Below are 17,068 nucleotides of genomic sequence, written 5' to 3' on the forward strand. Positions count from 1 at the left end.
AGCCAATGGACTATTTTCACATGTCGTTGAAACACATCTGGACATAACACATACAATCGACCTTGACGTCTGGAATGCAAACCCTTCGATACATCCCCATCTGTGGTGCAAACACGAAACATTGTTTAATGATTGTAGCGGAGAGTTTCTGACAAGTGGCAACAAAATAGTCTGTGTAGCAGGGGATTACTGAACTGTTTCCACGGTGCGCTCTCGAACGCAACATTTTCAGACTTGCTTCAATTGACTGACCCATGCCTATGTGGCGTAATAGTCAGTCACTCTTAACATAGGCTACGGTAACATAAAAATGCCACTAGCCTAAGTAACGCGAAGCCTAACAAACGAACTCATTATATAAAGCTGACAAATCCCCCATCCCACGCCACACACATCTAATTCTACCACTTTGCTATCGCTTCATGAGTTTCCATATGTATCAGTCCTGGACGAGGACGCATAATCCTTATCATGCGTTATAGCAAATAGGGTGCGCGTTCTTCCTACGAACACTAGAGGGCAGGTCTGTACCTTTGTGGGTTGGCTTATGTAAATAAATGTCAAAGAAGGCCAATTATCAGAAAGTAACACATGTTTCAGTCTGTTTTCTGCGTTTGGGTTGTGCTGTTGAATGATGACAATGTTAGAAAAAACGTGGGTTTTCCCCCCTATTTTATTATGCGTTACATGCGTAATTTGTCCCATTTTGTTGAGATACGCGCCAGTACAAAACGCATCAACGTTTCACTAAATAATGGCGAACTGTACATCTCTAAAACCCCGTTTTGGCCTACCTCATGATGCTGGCATATTACTAAAATAGTTGATATATAAGGCAGTGATTACATACATACTAGACAAAGTCTATAAAGTCTAAAAACTAGATAACTAAAGCTTCTTGCAGTACCTGCATTTGCTTCTCGGTATAATAATAATTGATGTGGGTTTGTGCTGGGTTGTTGGACCAGCATTTTAGCTCGTATGAGAGGCATAGTCGCCAGTCTGGTCTGTTGATGCCGTTGGTTGGCTATGCTGCGCCCTGCACGAGCACAGTCGAGACCCCAGGTGGTGCTTGAGAGTCTTTGGCCTGAGAGTGGTGTCTCCCCAGTGTCCAATAGAAGACGTGTTTCCACACACACAATATGTGGCTTCACTTTTTTTTAGATGGAACATTTCACATCAGACACTGATGATAAGATTGAGATATTTGAACACTTTTCTTTTATTGATTTGAAAATAAGTTGGAAACGCATTACATTTACATGAGTATAACAACATTGCCATACAGTTTAAATGAAATAAAATACAAGCTATCCAACACAACGTTCGGGATATCGTGCAACAAGCGGGCGGCTGTGAAACCTCGTTACCGGTCGCGTGGTAAAGTGCAAATGGAATATACTACTAGGTGGGCCTCTCCTTTTGGTGATGGTAGATTAGATATGACTCCTGCCCCCCCCCCTCCCTCTCTCTCTCTCACTGTGTGTGTGTGTGTGTGTGTGTGTGTGTGTGTGTGTGTGTGTGTGTGTGTGTGTGTGTGTGTGTGTGTGTGTGTGTGTGTGTGTGTGTGACTTGCAAAGTTGCCTGCACTGAAACAATAACTTTAAAGTGAGTGAACTCAGATACATGCATAACCAAATCTAAAAGACCCAGATTTCTGTGGCAATAATTTATTGAAAGTATAAACTAGCCTGTATTGGATAGGCCTACTAGCCTGTTATAAACGTCAAGGGGGGATGGTTCAAGCGATGAAAATAAGGGCGAATAAAACAAGCCGTGCCTATACTGTACAACCACATGCGTTTATTAGAGCAAAATGTACTGTAACTATGTTTGCATTACAATAATTAAGTTAGTAAAGTAGCCTACAGGTTTATGCCGTCCGTACCACACCAGTAGCCTAACCATCAGGCTATAACCACGTAATAAGCAATGAGTATCCATGGTTTTAGGCACGTTTCCCTGCGAGTCTACTGAATTCTTATATTCCGATAGCCTACACAAATGTTTTTTTTTTAATTTACTTTCTGAATGATTTTAAATGAAAAGTTCAAACTGCTAATTGATAGGCCTACCTGACAAAAAATGTGTATGCAATCTGTTTTCATAGGAAGTGCTTTCTGCATCAACATTTTACATAGGCCTACCTAGCTATACAAATCGTTATAATTCCCTAAACGATTGTCTAGATTATGTCTGTTGAGTTAATTGGGCATGGCTAAACATCGAAAAATAAAGAAATTGTTTCTGTTTTAATTTCTCTGTAATTATGTTGTATTATAGGCTGCCGCCTACAGGATCATGTAGCCTAATTAAGTTTACATTTAATATTTCCTGAATATAGGCCTACTGGCATGCTTGCTATTAACGTCCAATGCATTAGTTGATATGCCAGTGTGAGCGCTTGCTCTCCAAAAAACATGCATGGCTGCAATGGCTGGCCTATACTGTTTCTTTACATCATATAAATGTGGAATGTGACAAGACTATTGGAAATATAAAACAAGGACTAGGCTACTTGGATAATTTCAGGTAGACCTAAGCTATTTTCCCATTATTATTAGCCTATATTACTGTTTGGGTTGAAGTCAACTTTTCTAAATGATGCAGATATAAGACTTCAAATTCAATTGTAAAGACTTGCAGAGTTGTAAAGGCGAAAGACAATTCGGCTACATTCAATGGTTAAACAAGTTTCCTTTGCAAAGACAGAAAAACTGCCATTTGGCGTTATAAACAACGTGCGTAATTTGGGTAGATTTAAAGAACACAATCTACATGGGAAACTTAACATTTTTAATTATATCTAGCATGAGAAAAATTGACATGCAAACTATCTCAAACGCGCTACTATCTCTGACCTGTGGCAAAACGTCCAAGACTTTATGCTTTTTAAAATTAGTCAACAAAAAAACAACTCCGGGGTGCACTTTTCCACCGCAAGAGAGAGAGAGAGAGAGAGAGAGAGAGAGAGAGAGAGAGAGAGAGAGAGAGAGAGAGAGCATGACCACTCTTCATGATTAACTGCATTTGGACATGGCCTGACTTCTTGCATTGACGTGCACATTGATTTGAGCTATTTTTACCCAACGGCTAGCAAAATAAGAGGTGGAAACGCCGGATCCAAGTCTTCTACAGTATCAAATAGAGTAGAGCAAAGTGGGATAGAGATACTTTTTTATTGATCCTGAGGAAAATGAAGGTGTCCATCAGCATACCACTCCCTACTAAATAATACCTCACATTTCACAGACATGACACTTCATATGATACAAAAAATATCTCACACTAATATCTTACACTACTCGGGCTGCACATTCACGTGAATCACATGGACACTATGCCCTGTTCACCACCACAACACATATACGGGATACAATGTCTTTTCTTTTTTCCAAATGAAATGTACACAGTTTACACATTAGCTTAACCGACTATCGATCGAGCCCCCCATGCCCAGCTATCTCTCCGGAGACGTGAACTCTCACATATTAGTTTTGATAAGACAGCAATGCAGACGACCAAGGAAGGAGATGGGAAACATGGTTGGTCAGAAAGACCATTCCTTGCGAGAAAAAAAACCCCACCACCTCACTTCGTTCTCTATGCAGGCCATATCCCTTTCAGTAAGCAAAATGAAAACAGTGTTTTGGTTCCCAAGCTGTCAACATGAGTAATTTGGGCGCAAATTTGGAGCGTGTGTAATCACGTTTAGGACGGAGCGATGTGTGTGTTTTAGCTCGCTCTGTTTAAATGTGCAGTCTAAAACGCAAACACACGACTGACAGCAAAACAATGATTAAGCAAAGATACAGGAATATTATCTGCAGCCTAGTTTGCAGTGCAGTGTACCTACAGAGAACTGGAATTCCTTCGATGCCGATCAGGCACCATGCTGCTGATAACGCGCATTAATGCCCTATTTCAATTACCCCCTCTCCAGTCCAAACAAATATAAAATAAAATGACCAATTAGGACCAAGAAAGGATACAACCTGATGTAACCCTTGTTGTCATGACACGATCAGAATAAACAGCGAATTATTTCCAGTAGCCCCTTTTTTAGCCCTCCGAATGTCCTAATTAACAAGTACCGCGCACGCGCCCTGGGGTACTCGCGCGCTCCACTCCACGGCATATGGAGAGCTACAAAACAAACCCAACTCAAATAGCCAAGTATGCAGGCAGGCAGTGTCGTTCAGCCGATGTTCTCAGACACACACATGCGACTCTTTCCCTGCCTCTGCCTCTCTCGCTCTCGCCTGGCGACCGCTGTGCCTTTAAGAAGTCAGCCCTAACCCCCGTCACTACCACCACCACCATCACCACCAGCCCCAACCTCTCCACCCCTCGCTCTCTGACTCTCACCCTCCCTCCCTCTCGCCACCTTCCACCCTTCAGATCTCGTGTACGATATTGCATCAAGAAAACAATCCGGGGAGTTGAGAGGGAGCCAAAGACGAGAGAGACGAGCGATGGATATGTGGCTATGAAGCGTCCCTTTATTAAAATGTCCATCTTCGCTCGGACGTCAACACACGGCCAAAAACCATCAATTATCCGCCCGGGATATTGACCGACTTCTTCACACCTGGAGCAGAGCGGCGGCGTCGAAGGCGAGCGAAGCGAAGCTAGCCTTTCACGAGGAAGGCATTCTCTCTCTCTCTCTCTCTGTACGACCAACAGTACTGTGGTGTCCAGACGCAGGCGAAAGAATTCGCCCCCCTTTTTTGCGTGGCCGTGTCCATCAATTCGCAGCTGGAGAATTACCGTTCCATGTCCTATCGGTGCTTCCGTTGTTGACATACATTGGGATATATTGGCAGCCCTCTTTTCGGGGAAGGGAAGGAATAATAACAACAACAGAGGGATGATGGTGGTGTTGTAGTGGCATGGCAATGTCGTGTCTGAAGTTTCGTGTTGATTTGCCTTGAAACAACCCCCAGCCTCATCAGCAAGATAAAATTTGGATTTCGGAGGAAGAAAAGGAGAGAGGAGAGGAGAGGGTTGACCAGAGGCCATGGCACAACGGGTGGGTAGCCCTGACACTACACTACACTATTCTAGCCTACAGTACACTGCACACACACACGGCGAGAACTTTCAGTCCCATATGCAAAAATATTTTTGTTTAAATGGAAAAAAAATGACTGCTGATGACAGAACGCATCGCAGGACTGGATAACTCACAACTCCCACCTTTTCACAGTTAGGCTACCATTCTCCCCAAAGCTCATGCACACACACACTAGATAATTACACAGAATTGTTTCAGGGAAGACTGCACAGAAAGTGTTTGACTACTCAGCTCCGACATGTAGTCAAGTCGCACCACAGATGATAGATGCGTGTTTACATGTTGGGGTAATTTAGCATAACATTTTATTCTCGTGTATGCAATGTCATGGCTAATAAGCTATCTCAAATCCTCCTACATTCTGACATTCTGATCAGTTTTTTTAATCTTAAGATATGGCTTTGGTTTATTGACCGGCTGATTTTCAAGGCAATGTTATAACAAAGTGTGTTACCCTAATTAGACCTACTATAGTAGGCCTAATTCTATTTATTGCAACTGAATAGACAATCCCAATTAGAAACTGTAAGGTCTCCTCCTGTTTGACAGGAGATAAAAAAGACACGCATTGCATACACAATTATTGACAGACCAGTTTTCAGTCGAACTTTTTAAAAAGTGGGCTACTTTCTACATTTTAATTTAGGCTATTATATTTATGGACATGTATGCAGAATCCCACTTCGTATAGGGTATATACCTAGGCCTTGTGCAATTTACCAAAATAGAAAATTAATGTAAAAGATTCCACACTGTCTCTGTCTTTTACTTTTGAAATATCTTCGAGCGTTTTGTGTATCTTTCCCATCCTAACCACAAAAGATGACCAGATTCGAGGCTGTAAATAAGCGGAACGCGATACACAGCCCGCAGTATAGACGACCCGATAGCCTTTACGAAACACCCGTGTAGGCTAGTCTACTTTTACAAACATATGCCCTGCAATTCTAGCTGAGCAATGCTTGGGCTCATCCTCGAGCTTGTGGTGTATTAAACATACTTGATGGGTTTAAAACAAAGTGACCAATTAGGCATAGGCCTATATAAATAAGTTGCAGAAATGCAGTGTAGCTGTCTTATATGAAATTTGAGAATAAACTTTTGGATTGTCTAGGCTTCTCTTTGAGAATAAGTGTAGGCTACCAATAATAATAAAACAGACTAAATGTCTTAAATTCACTACTCTAAAATGCCATATACCACCATAACATGTGTCCTGTGTTTCTTGTGTTAGATATTAATTTAACTTCAAACGTTTCTTTTCTTGTGGTGTAGTCAGCAGCAACACAGGCCTCAGGCATGCCTTTATGTTCCATAATGGAAATACATTTTATTCGATTAACTTGCTATGCATTATAATTACCCACTACTAGCCTACCGCTTTGGGCATGGTTATGAGCGTAGCCTTATTACATAATAAATGAATTAGGCCTATCTTATTCATTCAAAACATGGAATAAGTACAGTACACCCACAACAATCACCTGTTGAATTTGAAGATAGATGAATTCCCTCCCAGCTTTCCAAAATTACTTAATTAAACCGTCTCATGTTTTGTTATTACTATTGGCGAGACCAGTATGAAGATATGCACCACTATGGAATGGACGTGGTTGGGATTCCATCCTCGATGTACCAGGACCCTCACGCGGCCCGGGCTCTGCAGGCAGCTCACGCGAACCACCACGGCTCCCAGCTCCACGCGCACCCCTACGCGCACGGGCCACATGCGAGCGCCGGGCCGCCCAGCGGCATGGGCTCCCCGGTTAACGACGCTTTAAAACGAGACAAAGATGCCATTTACGGGTAAGGTTTACGAAGCCCACGGGTACTGCTGCGCTGAGCTCCGCAGTGGTCCTAAACTGAAACAATGTCACACATTTACGTTGTGTTTTTCAAAGTGATATTTTCTGTTATTTCTCGCGACTTTTCCAAAATCTCAAAGTCAGGGGAACGTTTTTTGAAGCATGAAGGACCCCATGTGTCCAACAGAAAAAAAACACAGTTGAGAACTTGGATTAGCTCTTGTTTTAACTATCTAAATGGAATTAATTCATGGCCGGTGCATGTCTGGAAATAAAATATACGCGTAATTTCCAGCAACCCTCGTTGTCCAAGCACTTAAATAAGTATTCCAAAATATTGAAATTACAGGAAATATCACACCTATGAACATTTCTCAGCTTTCGTAGGCTACAATAGGCCTACCCTGAGAATGCTGTGGTCAACTTGAGGCCTACATAATCGGTGCCATCGTAGGCCTACCATTTCCCCCCACACTGATAAGTCGTTGAGCAAGTGTTGTAGGCCCTTAATACAAGAACCACTTTGTATAACTAATTAAACTTTTAATTTTGTCTGTGAATGTTTATTTTATTTTATTGGAAACGTTTTCTTTTGGCCCACTCAACAGGCATCCCCTCTTCCCTCTTCTTGCACTGGTCTTCGAGAAATGTGAATTGGCTACTTGCACTCCGCGGGAGAGTGGCGTGGCTGGGGGAGACGTCTGCTCCTCAGAATCCTTCAACGAAGATATTACAGTGTTCGCCAAGCAGGTTCAAGCTTTCTCACCAACAGTTGTTATTTTGCCTGGTGTCTATGTGTGTGTTCTATATACTATCAAAGTTGTTTTGCAAATTGTAAGCTTTCTTGAAGATTGCACAATTGTTTTATTGTTTGGCCTAACTTATGAGAAGGCTGAATTATATATTTTTGACTTTGGAAAATGTTGCGCTAAGAGCTGGGTTGAGAGCGTTAAGGGAACAGACATAACCCCATGTCCAATTGCAAGAAGTAGGCTAAACATTCCAAAATATTTTCCCTCCATAGATTCGATCCGAGAAGCCTTTGTTTTCGTCCAACCCCGAGCTGGATAACTTGGTGAGAAAACATGGTTTTCTATATCCTGTACTTCAATATTCAATGGTCAATATTTATCAAAGCATGCAACAGGTTGTCTGTCCTGTGTGTGTGTGTGTGTGTGTGTGTGTGTGTGTGTGTGTGTGTGTGTGTGTGTGTGTGTGTGTGTGTGTGTGTGTGTGTGTGTGTGTGTGTGTGTGTGTGTGTAAAGGATTCTTGGAAGTTCCTTTAGGCAAGTCGGTTGATTATCATGGTGCAATTACGGCAACATAGGAACTCCAAGGGCAGCACGCGGGACCTATAATTAGCACGTAATTACTGCGTAATATTATAGCCGGTAGCCCAATAATAAATATACCGGTGCCATAAATAAACAAACGTAAAAATAGGTGAACGAATCTCCAAATAACGGCCAGGACACACATAACTATGTTATATCTTAAAAATAATGCCACGTTTGTCTCCGTGGTGTAGGCCTACCTTAGACTCACGTGCGTCTTGGAACAGCTGGAACTTTACCGAACTGTAACACCTTGCAATATGGCGTTGGTTGTCGTTATAGTGCAAAACTATTTTTTCATTTTTATTCTGCTTTCCAGATGATACAAGCCATACAAGTATTGCGATTTCACTTGCTGGAACTAGAGAAGGTAAGTCAACACTGGCCTGCCGCATATGTCAAATGGGCTTCTCACAGATTGTCTTTCATAGTTTGTTGATGAAATACTGCTCGCTGAAATGTACAGCTATCACGCTCATAAATTGTGGTGGAAGGGTACGCCTAGCTACTTCACACCCATTTCATTCCAGCGTTTTGGACGACATTAATTTCATAGTATGTGTGATAGCCGGGTCAGATTCCATCGACATTTTCACTGGTTTAAAGGCATATAGCCTACTAGCACAACATTAAAATATTCAACCTATTCATTTGGACGTCGAGTCAAAACTTGCGTTGGTTCAGATGTTATTTTTGCAACTGGTCAGATATTGTTTTGCATTTCTTTTATTGTTGTTTGTTGCACACAGGTACATGAGCTCTGTGACAATTTCTGCCACCGTTACATCAGCTGCCTGAAAGGGAAAATGCCAATTGACTTGGTCATCGAGGACCGTGATGGAGATTCCAAATCGGATAGTGAGGACTTCACGAGACCTCCAGGCAACGTTGGTCAGGTAATTAGCCACTTGTGGCGGTATAATTCACTAGTTTATATGAAATGAGAGGAAAATAATATACCTTGGTTGGACTTGCTCACTCATTGTGCAACAGGCCTTAGTTACGGCAACACTTGTCAGGTAATTAACCAGTTCGTGGCGAAGTGGGATCGTCCACTGACTTAAACTCACGTGCGCAAAGCTGGAGCGCGAATGTTGACCATATGAAATGAGGGAGGAATAATGAATCCAGGTTAGACATCACCAACTTCTTACTGGTTAAAATGATTGGGTAGACAAGTATCTTTTGTTTGTGTTTTATTTTGTGGTATGAGTTTATATTTTTCGTAAAGGGCTCTCAGATGGCAACTCGTGTGTGGCTAATGGAATGGCGGAGGTGCTTTGAAATAGAGTAGTGACACGCCTCCGGCGGTCTAACATTTTTAAGTGACAGACCAAGGTGTTGACGGATGAGGAAGAAAAATGGAAAGACTTTTTTTCCACCTACAATTTGTACCAATACCCCTTTTTAAACTCCCTCGCTCACGCAGGCCTTCCTTTTGGGTGCTCTTAATATTCGAAGTAGCATATGACAGTGTTCTGCCCGTTAATTTTTTAGTGCTATTAAGAAATCACATTCCTAACTTGAGTCCGAGAGAGCTACAGCGAGCCAGCGGCTATAGCAGGCATTTGCCCAACTGCTCAAACCACTGCCTCAGCTCTCGGAACGATCGGAACTCCTTTTTGTCGTCCCCCGGATGACCTCCTAAAACCGTTTAACCCTCCCAAATCCGTCATATCTCCGCGGATTACGCGCTCTTAAGCGGCGTGAAGTTGTCACAAATACCCCAAAGGAGGGTGGCGTGGTGTAGCCTACTCGTCCTCCGACTCCTGTTGCCTGGGCCTATTCATTTCCCCCGCATGTAACGCGGTTTAGAGTGTCCACGGAGCTGTGAGCCTGGCCTAGTTGTGGACCACACAAGGAACACCATCGCCCCCGCTATTCACTTTCAGATAACCGTCAGCCCCCTCGCCTCTCTCAAAGACAGCCTTTGTGTGTGTGTGTGTGTGTGTGTGTGTGTGTGTGTGTGTGTGTGTGTGTGTGTGTGTGTGTGTGTGTGTGTGTGTGTGTGTGTGTGTGTGTGTGTGTGTGTGTCAGATAAACAGACAGATAACAAGTTAGAGAGACCGTGTTACATACATGGAACATCTATCTTTGCACCTGTATACAGTTTGGACAGTGTGTGTGTGTGTGTGTGTGTGTGTGTGTGTGTGTGTGTGTGTGTGTGTGTGTGTGTGTGTGTGTGTGTGTGTGAATGAGTGAGTGAGTGAGAGAAAGATATATAGGCCTAGCATGTTAGAAAGACCATGTCACACCGTCACAACATGTAGTATGAGCGTGCACATGCGCGGGAGAGAAAGTGATAGATTGAGAAATGTTGTATATGACAATATGAAGCCTATAAAGATTTGGGATTCTTGCATTCTATTAAGAATGGGGGAAATGGAAATGTAGCAGAGAGTGTTCATGAGAGAGAGAGAGAGAGAGAGAGAGAGAGAGAGAGAGAGAGAGATAGGTGCAATACAGAGAGAGAAACCAAAAGACAAATGGAGAGAGAGGGAGAGAATGTAATAGAGTAATAGAGACAAACCGAGAGAGAGAGAGAGAGAGAGAGAGAGAGAGAGAGAGAGAGAGAGAGAGAGAGAGAGAGCCTATTTGTTTATGTACGTGCTGTACAGTAGGCCTATCTCCTTAGCTGTATGGGTGAGGGGCCATTATGTCCATGTGCCCATATGCAGCATGCTGTATTTGTGGACAGGTAAACACAGAACACAGTGCACTGTATAGCAGGTATATTAACATGGGTGTGGATCTGTCTGCATGTACAGTATGTGTGCGTGTGTGTGTGTGTGTGTGTGTGTGTGTGTGTGTGTGTGTGTGTGTGTGTGTGTGTGTGTGTGTGTGTGTGTGTGTGTGTGTGTATGTTTGTGTGTGTGTGTGTGTGTGTGTGTGTGTGTGTGTGTGTGTGTGTGTGTGTGTGTGTGTGTGTGTGTGTGTGTGTGTGTGTGTGTGTGCGTGCGCGCGCGCGCACGCACATGTGTGTATGTGTTTTGTAGGCAAATATGTCAGACTATACAGTATGTCATCCACATGCACAGAAATACTTCCACACACACACACACGCACACACACACACACACTGCTAAATCAGCTTCCTCCCGAAGTCAGGGCGCTGTTTTTTCCTCTGTACTCCTCCTTACCCTCCCAAAGTGTTGTCCTTGTCCAGCCTGTCTCGTCATGCATACACACTCAGACTCTCTCTCTCTCTTTCTCTCTCTCTCTCTCTCCCCCGCCTTGTTCACCCTGTCTAATCTATATATCTCTCTCTCTCTCTCTCTCTCTCCCTCTCTCTCTCTCTCTCTCTCTCTCTCTCTCTCTCTCTCTCTCTCTCTCTCTCTGCCCCCCCCCTCTCAAACACACGCACACACACACACACACACACACACACACACACACACACACACACACACACACACACACACACACACACACATACACACACACACACACACACCTCCTCGTCCACCTTCTCTTGTGTCGCTCCGTACACACTGTGGCCAGTGGCCTGTGACTGTGGCTAGGTCTCCAGCATCTCTCTGCCCTGTGTGTCTGTCTGGAGGTTTCTTCAGCCCAGTAAGACACGGCCTCTATTATAAAATACTATAGCTGTTCAAAAAGGAGACAATCAGCACACTTCAGGTCACTTTTTTGGTGTAAAGTTTTACTTGACTTCTTGGGTTTGACTTATCTTACTGTAATAGACGATTCTTTTATTGACCTGTGTGCACAGTGTTGAAATACAGTACATCATATCATCCCTGAATAGTGTTGAAATCGATCCTTGCATTTCCCCCCCCCATGCTTTCCTCTACCTGTGAAGTAGCCTGTGGTAGTTCTGTGTAAGTGCGGGAGTGTCTTTTGCTTGGTGGCTGGCGCTTTTACAGTATTTCTCAATTGGTTTTGTACATTTCTCGAATCTCTCTCGCAATTTGCAAAACATAATATTCATTCTCAAAACAGCTTTAACAAATGGCAAAACATGGTGGATAACCTGCAAAACCAAGTCTCTTGCTCAAAACCCTTATTTGTCTTTAAAAAACAAGTTTTTGTGTCAATGAACGTATCAGCGCCAGCAGAATGGTTAGTCATTGTGTCATAGTGTATGGACAAGCTAGTCAAATCAATTTCTCATGTTGTCAATTGAATAGTACACTCTTGAGGATCTTTTCTGAAGCGAAATGTTGTTTAGATTGGATGGGAAATGTTGTAAATTCGGTTTTATATTACATTGATCATATAAGATTGAGATAGTTTCATGCATTCAGTGACAAAGCTTTTTGAGTGAAATGACAAAAGCAATTGATAATGTACGAAATCACTGAGAATTGTACACAGCCATGGCTATATGCCGAAAACAATGAGAAACTGATTTGACCATGTGCACAGGTAACACCAGGAAGTCACAATTGAACAAAGACTTCTGAGAATCATTATTCTGTTGTGAGAAATGTACAATACCAATTGAGAAAAACTTTAAGTTTTAATCTCTTTTCTCAGCAAAAATTGGAGTGCTAAGTGATCATTCTGGGGCTGATGCTAACTCCATAAATTGATTTTTAACATTTTCGGACCAGTATGCGGTCCAGAGTTAGAGTTTTTCAAAGTGTTACTGTGATTTGACTATGGAGAGTGGTTGAACATACCTGCTAGTATGCCTGCTTCTTCCCCAAGATTCTCTTGTATTTATCCCGTCTATGTCATGCTCCCAAAATTTCTTACCGTTTCTCAAAACAAAGTGAAAGGGAAAACTCATCCGGGAAACTCCAACTCTCATTGTCATTGTGACACAGCACTCCACAGCACACAAGTGAACACTGCACTACCCAAGGGAGCATTGCGGCAGGACGGTACCATACTAAGGGTACCCCAGTCATGGAGGAGCATGTTTGAGAGCACTGGTTAATAACTTCCCCCACAAACCTTGTGTGTCGGGAGTCAAACCCCTTACCTAACCCTAACCGCTTACCAATGACTGCCCCTATGCACATCATGATCATCATTTCAAATCAACTTACAGTAAAATCAACATTTGTCCTGTCACACATACAAATCTCTGAGATTTTGCTGCTCAAATGTTGTCCAGTATACAGTCTTATGTTGTGATTCCCCTGAGATTCCTTATCCTCGCTCAAAAAGCGCACAGCGTGATTATGGTTTAAAATCAACATGTGTCCGGTCATACCACAGAAAGATTCTGGAGTTTGCTGCTCAAATTTCGTCACCTACGGTGTAGACTAGAACTGTCCTCTTTTTACGGTACGGAAGACCTTTCCAGTGCTATAGAAATACAGCTACTGCTGCCGTTACAGTTGTTCTTGTGTCTGGAGGCTGGGTGTTTTACCTCTCTTCACAGCCGAAATGTGTGTGTGTGTGTGTGTGTGTGTGTGTGTGTGTGTGTGTGTGTGTGTGTGTGTGTGTGTGTGTGTGTGTGTGTGTGTGTGTGTGTGTGTGTGTGTGTGTGAACGAAGATTTTCTTTTGGGCTAGGGTAAGTCTGCGTAATGATGTTCTGTGGGTTAGGCTGTGTGTGTGTGTGTGTGTGTATGTGTGTGTGTGTGTGTGTGTGTGTGTGTGTGTGTGTGTGTGTGTGTGTGTGTGTGTGTGTATGTGTGTGTGTGTGTGGTGTTCTTTGTGCAAAGAAGTGTGTGTGATGGTGCTTTTTGTGCGAGGTTAAGTGTGTGTGTAATGGTGTTCTTTGGGCTATGTGTGTGTGTGTGAGTGCGTGTGCGTGTGTGTGTGTTCGATGATGGTATTTGTGCAAAGCTAAGTGTGTATATAATGGTGTCTGAGCTAGGCTAATGGTACGTGTGTGTGTGTGTAGTGATGGTCTTTGTGCGTGGCTAAGTGTTTGTATAGTGGTCTTGTCAGGGCTAAGTGAGTGTGCGTGTGTGTGTGTGTGTGTGTGTGAGAGTGTGCGTGTGTGTGTGTGTGTGTGTGTGTGTGTGTGTTTGTGCAGTGATGGTCTTTGTGCCTGGCTAAGTGTTTGTATAGTGTTGTTGCCTGAGCTAGGCTATCGGTAAGTGTAGGGTTAAGCATCTCTGATTGCTTTGCCTGAGGGATGTGTGCGAGGTAGTGTGTGTGTGTGTGTGTGTGTGTGTGTGTGTGTGTGTGTGTGTGTGTGTGTGTGTGTGTGTGTGTGTGTGTGTGTGTGTGTGTGTGTGTGTGTGTGTTAGCCACATCTAATCGCCCTGCCTGAGAGGTGTTTGAGGTAGTGTGCGTCTGTGTGTGCGTGCGTGCGTTTGTGCGTGCATGTGTGTGTGTAAAGGAGCTCTTAGGGTAAAGAGCACTACTCTCTGTATTACACACACACACACACACACACACCAAGGGCAGAGTTATATGGGGGGGGGCAAGCAGGGCACTTGCCCCTAGGCCCAGGGCCCTCCCGTGTTGGTGGGGGCCCTATTGTGTAGCTGTATAGGGGGCCCTATAAGTGTCTTGCCCTGGGGCCCTGTGCGCAATTGTTCCGCCACTGACACACACACACACACACACACAGAGACGGGACCTGATACAGACTATATCATCACACACACACACACACACACACACACACACACACACACACACACACACACACACACACACACACACACACACACACACAGCTGCCCTCCTTTTCTGCCGTTCGCTGACCGTGTGCGTCGCATTGGTGTGTGTTCAGTCTCTATCTCTCTACCACTAATATGTGGTTACTGTTAGGAGGATCTCTCATTTAGTGTGTGCTTGTCTTGTCTTGGTGTGTGTTGCTCAATGTCTTTGCTTTGCTGCTGTTCGCTGGCTGTCAGTTTGTCTGTTGATGTGTGTTGTTCGCTTCGTGAATTTGCTTTTCATTTTTACCTTTGACACACTCTGCTCATGAAGTACTGCACCCCTGACCATAATATGTGTTTGGACAGTATCTTTCATTGCCTGGTTAACAGCAGACGATCTCACAAGTGAGATCGGTAACACTTTATTTTAGGGATACATCTATTAGCACTAATACATACAATGTTAATGCCTGTATACCGGTAAGTAACTTGTAAGGCATGTACTAAGCAAATGCTAAGGCCTACTAGGTCCTTACTAAGGTTTAATTGCTAATAAATCCCTTATTGTGTATGAACAAGACATTTGCGAATACATGCCTAACAAATGTTTGATTTTGCTTAGTACATGCCTTACAAGTTACTTATACAGGGACATTGTATGTATTAGTGCTAATAGATGTATCCCTAAAATAAAGTGTTACCGTGCGATCTACTGGAGGCTACCTATGCAATTTCTCGTAGGAAAATTGTGGTTTACGACCGCCCATGGCCATTCATTGGGCGTTACAAATGTGTCATCTACTCATATATCATATATCATGTCATATACGTAGCTCATAGCCAGAGTTGCCAGATGAGACTGTCGATTTCCAGCCCGAAAAAAATACTCAAAACCCTCCTGGAAGCACTAAACCCTGCCCAAATTGAACTACCGGTAAATTTAATTATATTGATTTCTTTGGTCATACATTTGCAGAAAAACCCGCCCATTTTCACTCGCAGACGGCCATCCGAAGCAGTCCAATTGGGCGAGAAACAGCCCAATCTGGCAATCGTGTCAGTTGTATCTATTCAAACAAACAGCAGTCATCGCCTTTTCAACCCCTCCCCACTCTCTGATTGGAGCCCAAAGTCTGGTACCTTTGCTGAGGGATAGAATCCATGCTGTCTTTCAGATTGGACCGATTGTGAAAAAGCAGCATGGGTTTCCCAGGCTGTGTCTTTCATATAGGCCTATGTTGTCAGCATTTGTCCAGTATTGTATGCTGTCTGTTGTTTCTTATGCTCACTGGGGTCCTCCATGCGTCTCCAGTGTTGGTGTGTGTTATTTTATTGTTTGCCCTCGAGTGCTTGGTGTACTGCAAAGCATAGGCAATAGGCATGTTTGGCATGTTAGCTGACCTGGGATGCTTTAAAGGATAACTTCAGTCAGTTTCAACATGCAGTTGTAATGCTCACACTACCCTGGACTTGTCAGTAGCTGAGTTTTTCCCCCCTTCTTCAGCCTTTTCCAAGATCCTGGTCATTATATGGGGGCAGGGGTTTGTTTACATTTCAAAAAAGCGTTTTAATTTATTCCCAAAAACATCCAAATGGTTATGCAACATCAGCAGACAACTAGCAAGCAGCGGTACCTTTTGGGAAAATATTTGGAGTAGGCCTATGTTAATTTTTTAAAAATGGAATAACCATTAGAATAGCTCATATCTATGAAAGGGCTGTGCAAAAAATGTGGCATCACCGGGTACTGACAAGTCAAGGGGAGCGTGAGCAATACGACAGCATATTGAGATTAACTGAAGTGGTCCTTTATAATAACTTGGTTTTATATATCGCCTTTCAAGGAACCCAAGGTCGCTTTAAGCGGAGATCATTTGGTATCATTCGAGATCAAGTGGAGATCATCCACCCACCCACCCCAAGTGTAGGGGACATGTAGCTGGGTGATATAGTACAATGGAGGAGTAGGGGGAGGTGATGCGACAATTCGGACAGCCTTTGCGCATGACAGGTGAAGGAGGGATTTAAATTTGCGTGAAGGCAGGAGCTAGTAATGACAGCTGTCAATCACTGTCGGACTTCCGCCAGAGCTACGGCTATATTGTTTTTGCTATATTTTGTTGCATGCTGTTGTCTGATTGGATGTACATTTCTCACAGTGTTTTTCTTAGGTCAGGTCAGTATTTGTCATGACATGAACGGTTGTTTGCACCAACTTTGTTCTATACAACTACTGTGAAGAAATGTGTATTGTGCTAAATGTGTATTGCATCGTTTTCAGTAAGTGTGTCGTTGCAGTGTTCACATGATATTTTACTGAT

The 17,068-nt window shown here is 43.3% G+C and overlaps 1 protein-coding gene across 1 annotated transcript in view; it reads left to right on the plus strand.

The window, feature by feature from the left end:
• Nucleotides 1-4,388: 4,388 nt before the first annotated feature.
• meis1a (Meis homeobox 1 a) overlaps nucleotides 4,389-17,068 on the plus strand; it is a 98,051-nt gene continuing 85,371 nt past the window's right edge. The window contains exons 1-6 of the mRNA XM_063199406.1: nucleotides 4,389-5,032; nucleotides 6,657-6,883; nucleotides 7,491-7,632; nucleotides 7,907-7,957; nucleotides 8,536-8,586; nucleotides 8,966-9,112. Of these exons, the coding sequence (XP_063055476.1) occupies nucleotides 5,021-5,032; nucleotides 6,657-6,883; nucleotides 7,491-7,632; nucleotides 7,907-7,957; nucleotides 8,536-8,586; nucleotides 8,966-9,112 (630 nt within the window). The 5' untranslated portion in view covers nucleotides 4,389-5,020. The remainder of the gene's footprint in view (nucleotides 5,033-6,656; nucleotides 6,884-7,490; nucleotides 7,633-7,906; nucleotides 7,958-8,535; nucleotides 8,587-8,965; nucleotides 9,113-17,068) is intronic.

The sequence above is a fragment of the Engraulis encrasicolus genome, chromosome 1, assembly GCF_034702125.1.
Source record: "Engraulis encrasicolus isolate BLACKSEA-1 chromosome 1, IST_EnEncr_1.0, whole genome shotgun sequence".
NCBI classification, from domain to species: Eukaryota; Metazoa; Chordata; class Actinopteri; order Clupeiformes; family Engraulidae; genus Engraulis; species Engraulis encrasicolus.